The 14,384-nt window shown below is 37.2% G+C and overlaps 1 protein-coding gene across 4 annotated transcripts in view; it reads left to right on the top strand.

Annotated features, from left to right (window-relative positions):
* EXOC6B (exocyst complex component 6B) overlaps nt 1-14,384 on the top strand; it is a 730,532-nt gene that overhangs the window by 408,634 nt on the left and 307,514 nt on the right. For all 4 annotated transcript variants that reach the window (XM_086327590.1, XM_086327589.1, XM_086327591.1 and 1 more), the window contains 3 exons: nt 575-672; nt 2,112-2,217; nt 3,124-3,233. In XM_086327590.1, coding sequence (XP_086183716.1) covers nt 575-672; nt 2,112-2,217; nt 3,124-3,233 — 314 coding nt within the window. The remainder of the gene's footprint in view (nt 1-574; nt 673-2,111; nt 2,218-3,123; nt 3,234-14,384) is intronic.

The raw sequence follows: 14,384 nt of genomic DNA, 5'->3' as shown, positions 1-14,384 counted from the left end.
CCCTACTCTTAAAAGTTGCTAAGAGTTACAGAAGGAGTTATAGGGAAAACTTCATTGACAGTTATATCCAATATATATTAATTTTATTTTTTATTTTTTTTTAAATTTTTTATTCCTTTATTTCTCATGTGTTCCCCATCCTGAACCCTCCTCCCTCCTCCCTCCCCATACCATCCCTCTGGGTCGTCCCAGTGCACCAGCCCCAAGCATCCAGCATCGTGCATTGAACCTGGACTGGCATCTCGTTTCATACATGACATTTCACATGTTTCAATGCCATTCTCCCAAATCTTCCCACCCTCTCCCTCTCCCACAGAGTCCATAAGCCTGTTCTATATATTAATTTTAATGTTCATCTTTTTATTATTTTCTGACTGGTTCAAATATTTTGGTATATATCTTTTAATTATTGAGGATAAACACTAGATATTAGGTGGGAATGGAAGATTCTTGTATCATGGTTTTATTTAAATTGTTGTGCAAAGAACAAAATTATCTTTCAGTGCCTAATCTCTCTCATGTTGTTTAAAAAAATCACCTCATAAAATGAAACTTTTTTCTTATTTTGTTTCAGGTGTATGGTTTTCCTGTAAATCAGCTTTTTGACATGCTATTAGAAATCAGAGACCAATATAGTGAAACTTTGCTAAAGAAGTGGTCAGGTATTTTCAGGTGAGAGATTATCTATAGTTGTGTGTGTGTGGGCATGCATGTTTGTACACTCATCTTTATACATACGGGTTTTCAGGTATAATAGGCAACAAGTGTATGTGGCTTATTTTTTTTTAGGTCTGATTCCAATTATGATTGGGAATTCAATTAAATAGTGATGGTATCCCAAATAAAGTTCCCAGGATATTCAAACTCTGGATATTAGTACCTTCTATGTGAGGAGTCCCCAAATCCCCAGATTTGTTTCATTGAATAAATGGCAAATACCTTGGTTCATACCAACCAGATCACCTTGTGTCATCTTAATTTGATTTTTGATTTTCTCTTTGGGGATCATGCCTAATCTATGTCTCACTTGTAGGATAGTGGCTTTTGAACCCTTTTGAATAATTTAGCTTTTTTTTTTAACTTGTTTGAAGACTCACTCATGTTATTCCTCATCTTCTTTACTCTCCATACCCAAAGAAGAGATCTGTTACAATCTAGTATTTGAAGCATATTATTTAAATAGTTACTGCAACATGCATACAAAAATAAGAAAATTATTGTATTACATCTCCACTTACAAATATTTCCTTGGACATGTTTTCCTCACACATAACTCTTGTCAACTCACTTGCTTCTTCTTTTAAAGTGATCTTTCTGCTTACTGCAGGACCACTTCCCCAGATCAACTTTCTTTGTTTTCAAGTTCTTATAGCTTTAAGGTATTACATTGTCCCATTAATCTTACTCTTCACATTTTATAAACATATAGCTAATAATTATGTAGTGTAACTCATTAGTATATTCATATAAATATTTGTATTTCTAAAAAGTCCTGTTTATTAATGATATAATTTTCTTTAGGGGAGATTATCTTTGAATATTAGTACCATGATATATCCAAGTGCATCTGATCTGAAGCCTTCAGTAAATTTCTTTTTTGATTTTGGTAGTATGGTCTCTGCTCTGGAGAATCCCTAGTCTAGTTAAGGACACAGAACCTTTGGATGAAGAAAAGTCATTCTTAATATAGAGCAGTAGATGAAGTACATGAACATAGTTTGATAAAATATTTTTTTTTTAAGAAAGCGTATAAAACCTCTTTGCCTTTTCCAGAGCTCACATTTTTTTGTTGTTGTTGCTTCTCATTTGCCTTAAGGCTTCAACGTGTTGCCTTGAAATTTTCTGTCTGAGCTATAAATCTCAAATACTATGAGGTCATCTTTATATTTGTGTTCCATTTGTTTTAGAATGCAATTTTCCTTCTGTGTTTTTTTTTTTTTAAGATGTCCTTACCTAAGACCAAATAGCTGTACTGTAAAAGGAATAGATTAGGGACTAAGAAATGTTCATTCTGAAAGTTACTTGTGATCACTCTACTGATGAACTCACCTGTCTTTCCTTTTTTACTTTATCCCTCCCTCCTTTCCTTTCTTCTTTTATTTTCTTTATAGAAACATACTTGATTCTGACAACTACAGTCCTATCCCAGTAACAAGTGAAGAGATGTATAAAAAGGTGATCGGACAATTCCCATTCCAAGATGCAGAGCTGGAAAAGGTAAGGAACACTAAAGTAAACTTCTCTGATTTGACATCCTCTTAAAGCTTTCTTTGCATCAGTCTCATTAAAGGCATAATTTCTAACTCAATGAGTTAGGAATCTAAAACAGTTTCAAAGGATGATTTTTGGGCTTAGGGGAGCCAAAGTTCCTGTTTGGAGAATCAATCAGTAAATGGCTTTGGAGTATTGTCACCTCCAAAGTGTTGAGGAGATTTCTGGCAGTGTTTCCTTTTGACTTACACGTTGAAATATTTGCTTTTCTTATACTTTGAGGACATTTTATCCCCAAAATATACAGTAAAATTTACCTTGCTATATAATTGTATTGGTTTTTACTGTGCTTTGTGGTGTATGTACTACCACAACAATGTTGCAGAATAGTTCCATGATTCCCCCAAATTCCCTCATGCTATACCTTGGCTTCTGTCTATGGGGTCACACACAGTCGGACACGACTGAAGCGACTTAGCAGCAGCAGCAGCATACCTTCTTAATCAATTACTCCTCAAGCCCCAGCTTTTGGCAACCACCTATCGTTGCTATCCATCTACTTTTACCTTTTCTAAAAGGCCTTATAAATAGAATTATATAGTGTGTAACCTTTTGAGATTGGCTTCTTTGACTGAAGATAATGCTTTTGAGACTCATCTAAGTTACTTATTCCTTTTTATTGCTGAGTATGTATCAGAATTTGTTTATCAGGTTTTACAGGATGTTAGAATCATTTATTTAATTTAATCTTATTCTTTTTAGTATTAGAAAACTTTCACAAATATGTTTTTAAAATGTAGAGTTGTTAAGAAGGCAGTTCCTGGTATGCAAGAAAATCTCTTTTGTATTTTAGTTAGTAGGTATTTTCAATGTATGCTCATTTGTAACTTTCATTAATTCTTGCTTTTACAGCAACCATTCCCAAAAAAGTTTCCATTTTCTGAATTTGTGCCAAAAGTTTACAACCAAATTAAAGAATTTATCTACGCCTGTCTGAAGTTTTCAGAAGATCTTCATCTAAGGTATAGTATGAAATAATGGAAGTGCAATAGATACTGAGATTATGGCTCTATATACATAAATATTCTGGAATACTTTTGATGTTCCCTTCAGTTCCAAGTTTGAAAGTCTTAATATCAGCCTTGTATGGTATGCCACTGCCCTATTTATATGGTCAGGTTATAAAAAAGGGAAGTTGGAAACTCTTGAATAATTTCTTTTCATATTACTTACTTTATTCTCTACTGTTTTCTTTACAGACTTGCATTTCTAGTGAGAATTCACTAGAAAAGAGTAGTATAATATTCTGGTTTTTACATTATATTGATGAAATGTTAAGGCCAGTAGAGGAGTGGCATGTGAAATTCTTGCTGTGATCTCCTTGCTATCCAAAGGAATCTCAAGAGCCTTCTCCAGCTTCACAGTTTGAAAGCATCAATTCTTCGGCACTAAGCCGTCTTTATGATCCAGTTCTCACATCTGTACATGATATTGGAAAAACCATAGCTTTGAGTATGCAGACCTTTATCAGTAAAATGATGTCTCTGCTTTTTTAATATGCTGTCACATGAGGTTTGTCATAGCTTTCCTTCTTGGCTCTTTGGTTCCTTCACTTTCTACCTTTAGAGGGATATCATCTTCATATCTGAGGTTGTTGATATTTCTCCTGGTAGTTTTGATTCCAGTTTGTGATTCATCCACCCTGGCATTTCATATGATGTACTTTGCATATAAATTAAATAAGCAGGGTTTGTGTTTTTTTTAATGGTGTGGATGGGGAAACAGTGTAAACAGTGGCTGCCTTTATTTTTCTGGGCTCCAAAATCACTGCAGATGGTAATTGCAGCCATGAAATTAAAAGATGCTTACTCCTTGGAAGGAAAGTTAGGACCAGCCTAGATAGCATATTAAAAAGCAGAGACATTACTTTGCCAACAAAGGTCCGTCTAGTCAAGGCTATGGTTTTTCTGGTGGTCATGTATGGATGTGAGAGTTGGACTATAAAGAAAGCTGAGCACAGAAGAATTGATGCTTTTGAACTGTGGTGTTGGAGAAGACTCTTGAGAGTCCCTTGGACTGCAAGGAGGTCCAACCAGTCCATCCTAAAGGAGATCAGTCCTGGGTGTTCATTGGAAGGACTGATGTTGAAGCTGAAACTCCAATACTTTTGCCACCTGATGCAAAGAGCTGACTCATTTGAAAAGACCCTGATGCTGGGAAAGATTGAGGGCGGGAGGAGAAGGGGACGACAGAGGATGAGATGGTTGGATGGCATCACTGACTTGATGGACATGGGTCTGGGTGGACTCTGGGAGTTGGTGATGGACTTGGAGGCCTGGCGTGCTGTGGTTCATGGGGTCACAAAGAGTCGGACACGACTGAGCGACTTAACTGAATAGGTCTCTCATGCTTTCTTTACAGTTTTTCTCTTTGTTCCTCTTTCTGTTTTTAAATGGCCTGTTTTCTAATGCCCTAATTCTTTCTTCTGCATTATTTAGTCTGCTGTTGATGCTCTAAGAATTTTTCAATTCTTTTAATTGTATACTTCAGCTCCAGGATTTGTTTTTTTTTTTTTTTATAGTTTCTATATCTTTATTAAACTTCGCATTTTATTTGTGCATTGTATTCTAGATTTCATTTTGTTGTCTCTCTGTGTTCTCTTGCATATTATTGAGCTTAATACGATATTTCAAATTCTTTTTAGGGCAATTTGTATGTCTCAGTTTCTTTGGGATTCATTAGTGGAACTCATATTTGTTTTCTTTGGTGGTGTCAAGTTGTTTGATTCTTTTTGGTCCATGTAGCTTTGTATTGGTGACTCTGCCTTTGTGCTTCTCTGGGGACATGGAGATATGTGTCTCCCCCAGGTCCCAGGGTGGCAGGACTATTCCTGTACCGTGCCTGAAGGGGCCTGGAGTCAAATCATAGGTCTGCTTCGGGGTTTCACAATTAGAATGACTGATAGATTGTGGCTCTGCAACTGCACTGAGGAATTCATCGCTCAGTGGGGCACTTCTGGGGTTTCCTTCTGGTGGGTTCCTGGAAAAGTAGGGTTTCTCTTAGATCATAGTTGGGAGTGGCTGAAGCCAGATTCCAGAGCCACTTCAAGATCCACAATGAGACTGAGGTCACTGGGCCTATCTCTAGGGGTACATATAGCCATGTCTCCTGTTGGATCCCTGGCAGGCACAACTGCCTCCCGTCCATGGGTACAGTGGGCTAAAGCCAGGTTGTGCGGGCACATTAACCTCTCCAGTCAAGTTTGAGATTGGCGGCCCTTCCTCCAGGTGCATGGAAAGTTATTGCTCCAGCAGGTCTCTGAGTAGGCAGGAGTGTTCCTGGTCTGTGGCTATGAATATATGGGGTAATGTTACAGGGATTTTTTTAGTATTTGCAGTCAGACAAATGTTAGGATTTGGATTCATGAATTCATCTGGATTCATGAATGAGCATGTCTCTGCCCAGTCATAGGCAGGCAGGGTGGGCAGCTAATAGGAGCTGGAGTTGGGTCATGCAACAATTCAGTTTACAGCTGGAACTGAGGTTGGCAGACCTATTATCCAAAGCACAGGTTGGCATGACTCTTGCTGGGTTGTTTTCCAACTGGTGATGTTGGCAAGGCCAAATAGGCCATGTCCATAGGCTGTCAAGGGTCAGGGTCTGTTCCTGGGACTGTGGGTAGGACTATGGTTAGCAGGTGTGCCACATGAGTGAGTTTATGCTTGCCTTCTAAAAGCAACCCTCCTTGGTCTTAGATGCTACCAGAGTTTTACAGTCTTCTTTCTTCAATCCAAAGTTTCACGAAAGTACTTTTGTCTCTGCTTGCCTGCCAAATTATTATTGCTGAGAAGGGATATGAATGCAGGACTTCCTGTTCTGCTATTTCTAATGTCATTCCTCTATTTTTAATTGGTCTTACAGAAAATTGCTTGTGTACATGAAAAATAATGATAGTATCTGGTAAAGAAATGTAACTATAAAAGTAAAGAAGGCTATGGCACCCTACTCCAGTATTCTTGCCTGGAAAATCCCATGGACGGAGGAGCCTGGTAGGCTGCAGTCCATGGGGTCGGGAAGAGTCGGGCATGACTGAGCGACTTTACTTTCACTTTTCACTTTCATGCACTGGAGAAAGAAATGGCAACCCACTCCAGTGTTCTTGCCTGGAGAATCCCAGGGACAGCGGAGCCTGTTGAGCTGCCATCTATGGAGTCGCACAGAGTCAGACACGACTGAAGCGACTTAGCAGCAGCAGCAGGACAAAGAATATGAGAGATGAATGTGATTTACTATTTAAGGATTTTACATTATGCATGAAGTAGTATGGTCTAGAACAACCACTGAAAAAATGGTCAAAAACATGAAAGAAGTAAAAGTAATAAGCCAATAATGAAAATGAAAAGGAATCATGGAAAGAATACTCAATCCAGAAACAACCAACTGAAGAGTTAAATGGGCCATAGAACAGGTGGAACAAATAGAGATCAACTAAGAAAATGGTACATTTAAATTCAGGTACAATAGTGTTCCATGTATATTTGAATAAAATCTGTATCTTTAGTTGTTGAATGTTGTATTCTCTAAATGACAACTGGATTAAATTTGTTAATATTGTTGTACAATTTTCTGTATCCTTTCTTTTGTAGGTCTGCTTTTTCTGTCAATAACTGAGGAGTGTTCAACTGTCCAAATATGATTGTAGATTTGTCTGTTTCTCTTTTGAGATCTCTCCAGTTTGCTTCATATATTTGAATATATCTTTTAAGTTTATGCACAGTTTGAATTATGATATCTTCTTGTTATATTCATCTTTTTAATTTCATGAAATGTCCTTCTTTGTGTTAAAAATTATAATAGTCTTTTTTAATGCACTTATTTATTTTTTTATTTTTTAATATAAATGTATTTATTTTAATTGGAGGCTAATTACTTTACAATATTGTATTGGTTTTGGCATACATCAGCATGAATCTGCCACGGGTGTACACGTGTTCCCCATCCTGAACCCCCTCCCACCTCCCTCCTCATATCATCCCTCTGAGTCATCCCAGTGCACCAGCCCCGAGCATCCTGTATCATGCAACGAACCTGGACTGGCGATTCATTTCACATATGATATTATACATGTTTCAATGCCATTCTCCCAATCATCCCACCCTCGCCCTCTCCCACAGAGTCCAAAAGACTGTTCTATACATCAGTGTCTCTTTTGCTGTCTCACATACAGGGTTATCATTACCATCTTTCTAAATTCCATATATATGCGTTAGTATACTGTATTGGTGTTTTTCTTTCTGGCTTACTTCACTCTGTTTAATAGGCTCCAGTTTCATCCACCTCATTAGAACTGATTCAAATGTGTTCTTTTTAATGGCTGAGTAATACTCTATTGTGTATATGTACCACAGCTTTCTTATCCATTCATCTGCTAAAGGACATCTAGGTTGCTTCCATGTCCTGGCTATTATAAACAGTGCTGCGATGAACATTGGGGTACATGTGTCTCTTTCAATTCTGGCTTCCTCGGTGTGTATGCCCAGCAGTGGGATTGCTGGGTCGTATGGCAGTTCTATTTCCAGTTTTTTAAGGAATCTCCACACTGTTCTCCATAGTGGCTGTACTAGTTTGCATTCCTGCCAACAGTGTAAGAGGGCTCCCTTTTCTCTGCATCCTCTCCAGCGTTTATTGCTTGTAGACTTTTGGATCGCAGCCATTCTGACTGGCGTGAAATGGTACCTCATAGTGGTTTTGATTTGCATTTCTCTGATACTGAGTGATGTTGAGCATCTTTTCATGTGTTTGTTAGCCGTCTGTATGTCTTCTTTGGAGAAATATCTATTTAGTTCTTTGGCCCATTTTTTGATTGGGTCATTTATTTTTCTGGAGTTGAGCTGCAGGAGTTGCTTGTATATTTTTGAGATTAATTCTTTGTCAGTTGCTTCATTTGCTATTATTTTCTCCCATTCTGAAGGCTGTCTTTTCACCTGGCTTATAGTTTCCTTTGTTGTGCAGAAGCTTTTAATTTTAATTAGGTCCCATTTGTTTATTTTTGCTTTTATTTCCAATATTCTGGGAGGTGGGTCATAGAGGATCCTGCTGTGATGTATGTCAGAGAGTGTTTTGCCTATGTTCTCCTCTAGGAGTTTTATAGTTTCTGGTCTTACGTTTAGATCTTTAATCCATTTTGAGTTTATTTTTGTGTATGGTGTTAGAAAGTGTTCTAGTTTCATTCTTTTACAAGTAGTTGACCAGTTTTCCCAGCATCACTTGTTAAAGAGATTGTCTTTAATCCATTGTATATTCTTGCCTCCTTTGTCAACATTATCCTCAATGGTGAAAAATTGAAATCATTTCCCCTAAAGTCAGGAACAAGACAAGGATGCCCACTTTCACCACTACTATTCAACATAGTTTTGGAAGTTTTGGCCACAGCAGTCAGAGCAGAAAAAGAAAATAAAAGGAATCCAGATTGGAAAAGAAGAAGTAAAACTCTCACTGTTTGCAGATGACATGATTCTCTACATAGAAAACCCTAAAGACTCCACCAGAAAATTACTAGAGTTAATCAATGCATATAGTGAAGTTGCAGGATATAAAATCAATGCACAGAAATCCCTAGCATTCCTATACACTAATAATGATAAAATAGAGAAATTAAGGAAACAATTCCATTCACCATTGCAACGAAAAGAATAAAATACTTAGGAATATATCTACCTAAAGAAATAAAAGACCTACATATAGAAAACTATAAAACACTGGTGAAAGAAATCAAAGAGGACATTAATAGATGGAGAAACACAGCATGTTCATGGATCAGAAGGATCAATATAGTGAAAAAAAGTATACTATAGTATACTGTATACCAAAGCAATAGTATACTTTGGTAAAAGTATACTATATACCAAAGCAATCTATAGATTCAATGCAATCCCTATCAAGCTACCAGTAGTATTTTTCACAGAGCTAGAACAAGTAATTTCACAATTTGTATGGAAATACAAAAAACTTCGAATAGCCAAAGCAATCTTGAGAAAGAAGAATGGAACTGGAGGAATCAACCTGCCTGACTTCAGGCTCTACTACAAAGCCACAGTCATCAAGACAGTATGGTACCGGCATAAAGACAGAAATACAGATCAATGAAATAAAAATTAAAATAGTCTTGATGTCTTGCTTGCCTTGTATTAATATGACCACCACTTTCTTTTATGGTATGCCTTTGTCTCTTCTATTACTTATAACCTTTTTTAGCATGTTATTTTCAGATAATTTCAACATTACAGAAGAATTTTGAAAATGTTGCTGAACTGAAAGCTTTTTCCCCAAATTCTTCAGTTTTTGAAATGTTGCCATATTGACTTTATTACTTCCTTTCTCCCTTCTTTACTGTTTCTCTATATGTACCTATGTGTGTTTAGCATTTTAATCTCTTATGGTTCATATTAATTTTAATTAGCTAGTTAAGATTTTTCTGTTTTCTGTGTATAGTTTCCATTTTTCCTTTTGTAATAAGTAATGTTTGTATTAAAGTACTTTGAGACCATGTATTTATTCTTTTGGTTACTAGATGTCTTTCACTATAGTATTCATTAATGATTCTTGCCTGAATCAGTTTTTTTTCCTCTGATAATTTAGCTAATATGGGATTTTTTATTCCTTAAGGGGCTACTTTGTTGGTGCAGCAGTGAAGAATCTGCCTGGAGTGCAGAAGACTCAGGTTCAGTCCTGGGTCAGGAAGATCCCCTAGAGGAGGAAATGGCACTCACTCCAGTGTTCTTGCTGGGACAATCCCATGGAGGAGAGGGAGAGGAGAGAAGAGGAGCTTGGGAGCTACAGTCTTTGGAGTCACAAAGACTCAGACACCACTGAGCAACTCTCTGTGTGTGTGAGTCGCTCAGTCACATCTGACTCTTTGTGACCCCATAAACTGTAGCCTCCAGGGCTCCTGTGTCCATGGAATCCTCCAGGCAAGAATACAGGAGTGGGTTGCCATTCTCTTCTCTGGGGAGCAACTGAACATGTCGATATGTTATTACTTCACATTCTGTATTAGGGAGTCCTTCTGTATTACCTATTTACCTGTCTGTTTATCTTTCTATCTGTCTACCTTTGGTCTCCTATTATTGTATTAGACTCATAGATTTTTACATCATTCAGTCAAGTTGTTCCTTTAATGACCTTATTCATTTTGATGCTCAGATGGTCCCAGATGTAGCTGGTGTAAGCTACCTCAAGCTGGCTCATATGACGTGTTGATGCACTTTTATCATTTTGGGCAAATTTCCTAACTTAATCATGAGACCATTAATTTTTTCAAGGAGCTCAGTTCTTTTTAGTGCTGAATGGCATCTTGACAGTAAGATCTGGCCATGTGTCCTTGTATTTAAAATGTGTCAGTTTGAATCAACAGGTAGCTAGGTATCGGTTTTTTATTCATTCTGCCTAATTAGAATATTTATTCTATTACATTAACTGATTTAGTGATTTATGTGGATTTAAGTCTTGGATCTAGCTATTGTTTTTCTATTCCATTCTTTTTTTTTTAAGCTCCTTTTGTTCCCCCTGTTTTCCTTCCTTCTTCTAGATTACCGTCTTTTAGTATTATCATTTAGTTTCTCTATTGGCTTACTGGAGTATAACTTTTAACTTTATTTATTATTTGTTTGTATTTGTTCTGGGGATTACAATGTATATCCTTAAGTTATTAGTTTATCTTGAATAATGATATGTCACTTTACATGTAATTTAAGAATCTTATAGCAGTATAGTATAATTTACCTTTATACTTACTTTTTTAATGTGGTTGGTATATACTTATACAGTTATTTTTAAACGCTAAATATGTTACTGTTTGTGCTTTGAACATTTAATTGTATTTTAAAATTCAAGAAGGAAAAGTAGTTCATTATACTCATCCACAGATTTGCTATTTCCAGGCCTTCTCATTCTTTCTTACAGATCTATGTTATGACTTGGTGTCATTTTCTTTCAATGTGAAGAATTCTTTTAGTTATTCTTTTAGTGTATATCTGCTGGTTTTAGATTTTCTTAGCTTTTGTTTATCTAAAAATATTTTTTCATCTGTTTTCAAAGTTCTCCCTTTCCCAACCCCTTAAAGATGTTATTCCTCTGTTTGCTTTGATTGTTTCTGAAGAGAGATAAGCCAGTAGTCTTACTGTTATTCATCTAAATGTATTGCCTTCTTTTTCTGGTTGTCTTTAAGGTTTCTTCTTTATCTTTGCATTTTGCAGTGTTTGATTTTCTTGTGAGATTTCATTTGCATCAGTTCTTTTGGGGTTGTGTTAAACTTCTGAGATCTGTAGGTTGAGATCTTTTATTAGGGTTGGAGATGATGTTGCCAGTTTCCCCTTAAATATGTCTCTTTTCTCATTTCTCCTTTTGCAACTCATTGTGTTGTTCAGTTGTTCAGTCATGTTCGACTCTTTGCGACCCCATGGACTGCAGCCCGCCAGGCTTCACTGTGCCTCCTAGCTGCTAAATATATCATTCAGATTTCATCATTACTTGAGTGAACTGAATGTGAGTCTCAGTTTTTATTAGTTTCAAATTACTTATGATTTCAGTTCTAAAAATTCTGTTGTAGAGTCTCTTTGTCCTTAAGACTCTGAAATTCCAAAGCTTCTATCCAGGGGCTTATCTCTGATTTTAACAGGATTTGAGTTGGGCTGGGTTTCAGCTTTGATTGGTTTTTACTCTCCTTTGGATTGAATTGCAGTAGAACCTTGGACTCTAAACCCTTTGCAAAATGTGCAACATTTCTCTCTGATTTCTAGCACTCCCCATCCCCACGCCCACCCCACCCCCACCCACCATTTCTTATGGAACAGAATTGTTTTAGGGAAGAATTTTGGGTTAGTATGTTTATTTTTGCTTAGAGGCTCTTCCAAGATTACAGTCCAAAATAGCAGCCCACACTATTAAAGGATTGCATGGTTTTTTCTTGTTGTTGTTGCTTTTTTTTTTTTTTTTCATTCCACCAAAGTCTCTCAGCATATGACTGTTTCACTCTCTCATCTCTGTGTATCCAGATTAGACAACTGGCCTTAGATATGAAGGTGATGGCTGCTTTTTGCTCATCTTTCAAGAGCTTTATCTCAGTGTGCAGTTTAATTCAGTTATGCATCTTTGTGTATATTATACTTCATTAATATTAAAGGAAAATACAACTTTTAGCTTAGACCTAGCTTTCTTCTGCTTTTGAAGGTAATGACAGCGTTTCTTGATCTTTGACATCGTATCTAAGAATAGAATTTCTACCAGATCTTCTTAAAGCATAATAGAAATATGTAATGTAAGTAGAGATGCTAGGTGGGTGATTACTATCAGAGTCACCAGATTATTTTGGGCCCCTGTGTTCATCACTTGTATAGCAACCTGTACTTATTCATTACACATACTGTAATTGATATGATATAACTGTGAGTCTGACATATGAAGGCAGGAACCATGAATATTTCTTCGCTATTGTAAATACAGTATTCCATCAACACAAGTGTAACTTCAATATCTCTTCACCATTGTAATTTCAATACTCCATTAACACATTTTTGTAATGAAGTTTTAAATTCAATAACATTTTTGGAAAGGGTGGCAATAGGCCAGAGTTTATCATTCAGTAAATATATCCTGTAAGAATATTTTGAGGTATCTTTTTTTCCCCTAACTGAATTTCCTACCTGGATTCCTTGCAGTCTTCTTTATTTCAAATAATTTTCTCTTCTGCATAATAATCTAATTTGTGTACATATTTAGTAATTTAAGATTTTTAATTGAACTATATACTAAGGCTCTGATATTCTGTAGAAAGAGAAATCAATAAGATAAAATTTGTGACCTTTGCTCACAAGCAATAAATTACTGAAAAAGAACTGCTTACAAGTCTTTCAGATCAGATCAGTCACTCAGTCGTGTCCGATCTTTGCAACCCCGTGAATCGCAGCACGCCAGGCCTCTCTGTCCATCACCAGCTCCCGGAGTTCACCCAGACTCACGTCCATCGAGTCAGTGATGCCATCCAGCCATCTCATCCTCTGTCGTCCCCTTCTCCTCCTGCCCCCAATTCCTCCCAGCATCAGAGTCTTTTCCAAGGAGTCAACTCTTCGCATGAGGTGGCCAAAGTACTGGAGTTTCAACTTTAGCATCATTCCTTCCAAAGAAATCCCAGGGCTGATCTCCTTCAGAATGGACTGGTTGGATCTCCTTGCAGTCCAAGAGACTCTCAAGAGTCTTCTCCAACACCACAGTTCAAAAGCATCAATTCTTCGCCACTCAGCCTTCTTCACAGTCCAACTCTCACATCCATACATGACCACTGGAAAAACCATAGCCTTGACTAGATGAACCTTTGTTGGCAAAGTAATGTCTCTGCTTTTGAATATGCTATCTAGGTTGGTCATAACTTTCCATCCAAGGAGTAAGTGTCTTTTAGTTTCATGGCTGCAGTCACCATCTGTAGTGATTTTGGAGCCCAGAAAAATAAAGTCTTGACACTGTTTCCACTGTTTCCCCATCGATTTCCCATGAAGTGATGGGACCGGATGCCATGATCTTTGTTTTCTGAATGTTGAGCTTTAAGCCAACTTTTTCACTCTCCACTTTCACTTTCATCAAGAGGCTTTTGAGTTCCTCTTCACTTTCTGCCATAAGGGTGGTGTCATCTGCCTATCTGAGGTTATTCATATTTCTCCTGGCAATCTTGATTCCAGTTTGTGTTTCTTCCAGCCCAGCGTTTCTCATGATGTACTCTGCATAGAAGTTAAATAAACAGGGTGACAATATACAGCCTTCATGTACTCCTTTTCCTATTTGGAACCGGTCTGTTGTTCCATATCCAGTTCTAACTGTTGCTTCCTGACCTGCATACAAATTTCTCAAGAGGCAGATCAGGTGGTCTGGTATTCCCATCTCTTTCAGAATTTTCTACACTTTATTGTGATCCACACAGTCAAAGGCTTTGGCATAGTCAATAAAGCAGTAATGTTTTTCTGGAACTCTCTTGCTTTTTCCATGATCCAGCGGATGTTGGCAATTTGATCTCTGGTTCCTCTGCCTTTTCTAAAACCAGCTTGAACATCTGGAAGTTCACGGTTCACATATTGCTGAAGCCTGGCTTGGAGAATTTTGAGCGTTACTTTACTAGCGTGTGAGAT

The sequence above is a fragment of the Bos grunniens genome, chromosome 11 (assembly GCF_055505025.1).
Source record: "Bos grunniens cultivar Pamir isolate PY7600 chromosome 11, Bosgru_T2T1.0, whole genome shotgun sequence".
In the NCBI taxonomy this organism is placed as follows: domain Eukaryota; kingdom Metazoa; phylum Chordata; class Mammalia; order Artiodactyla; family Bovidae; genus Bos; species Bos grunniens.
The sequence above is the reverse complement of the archived record's forward strand: the minus strand, read 5'-3'. Positions and strand labels throughout refer to the sequence as shown.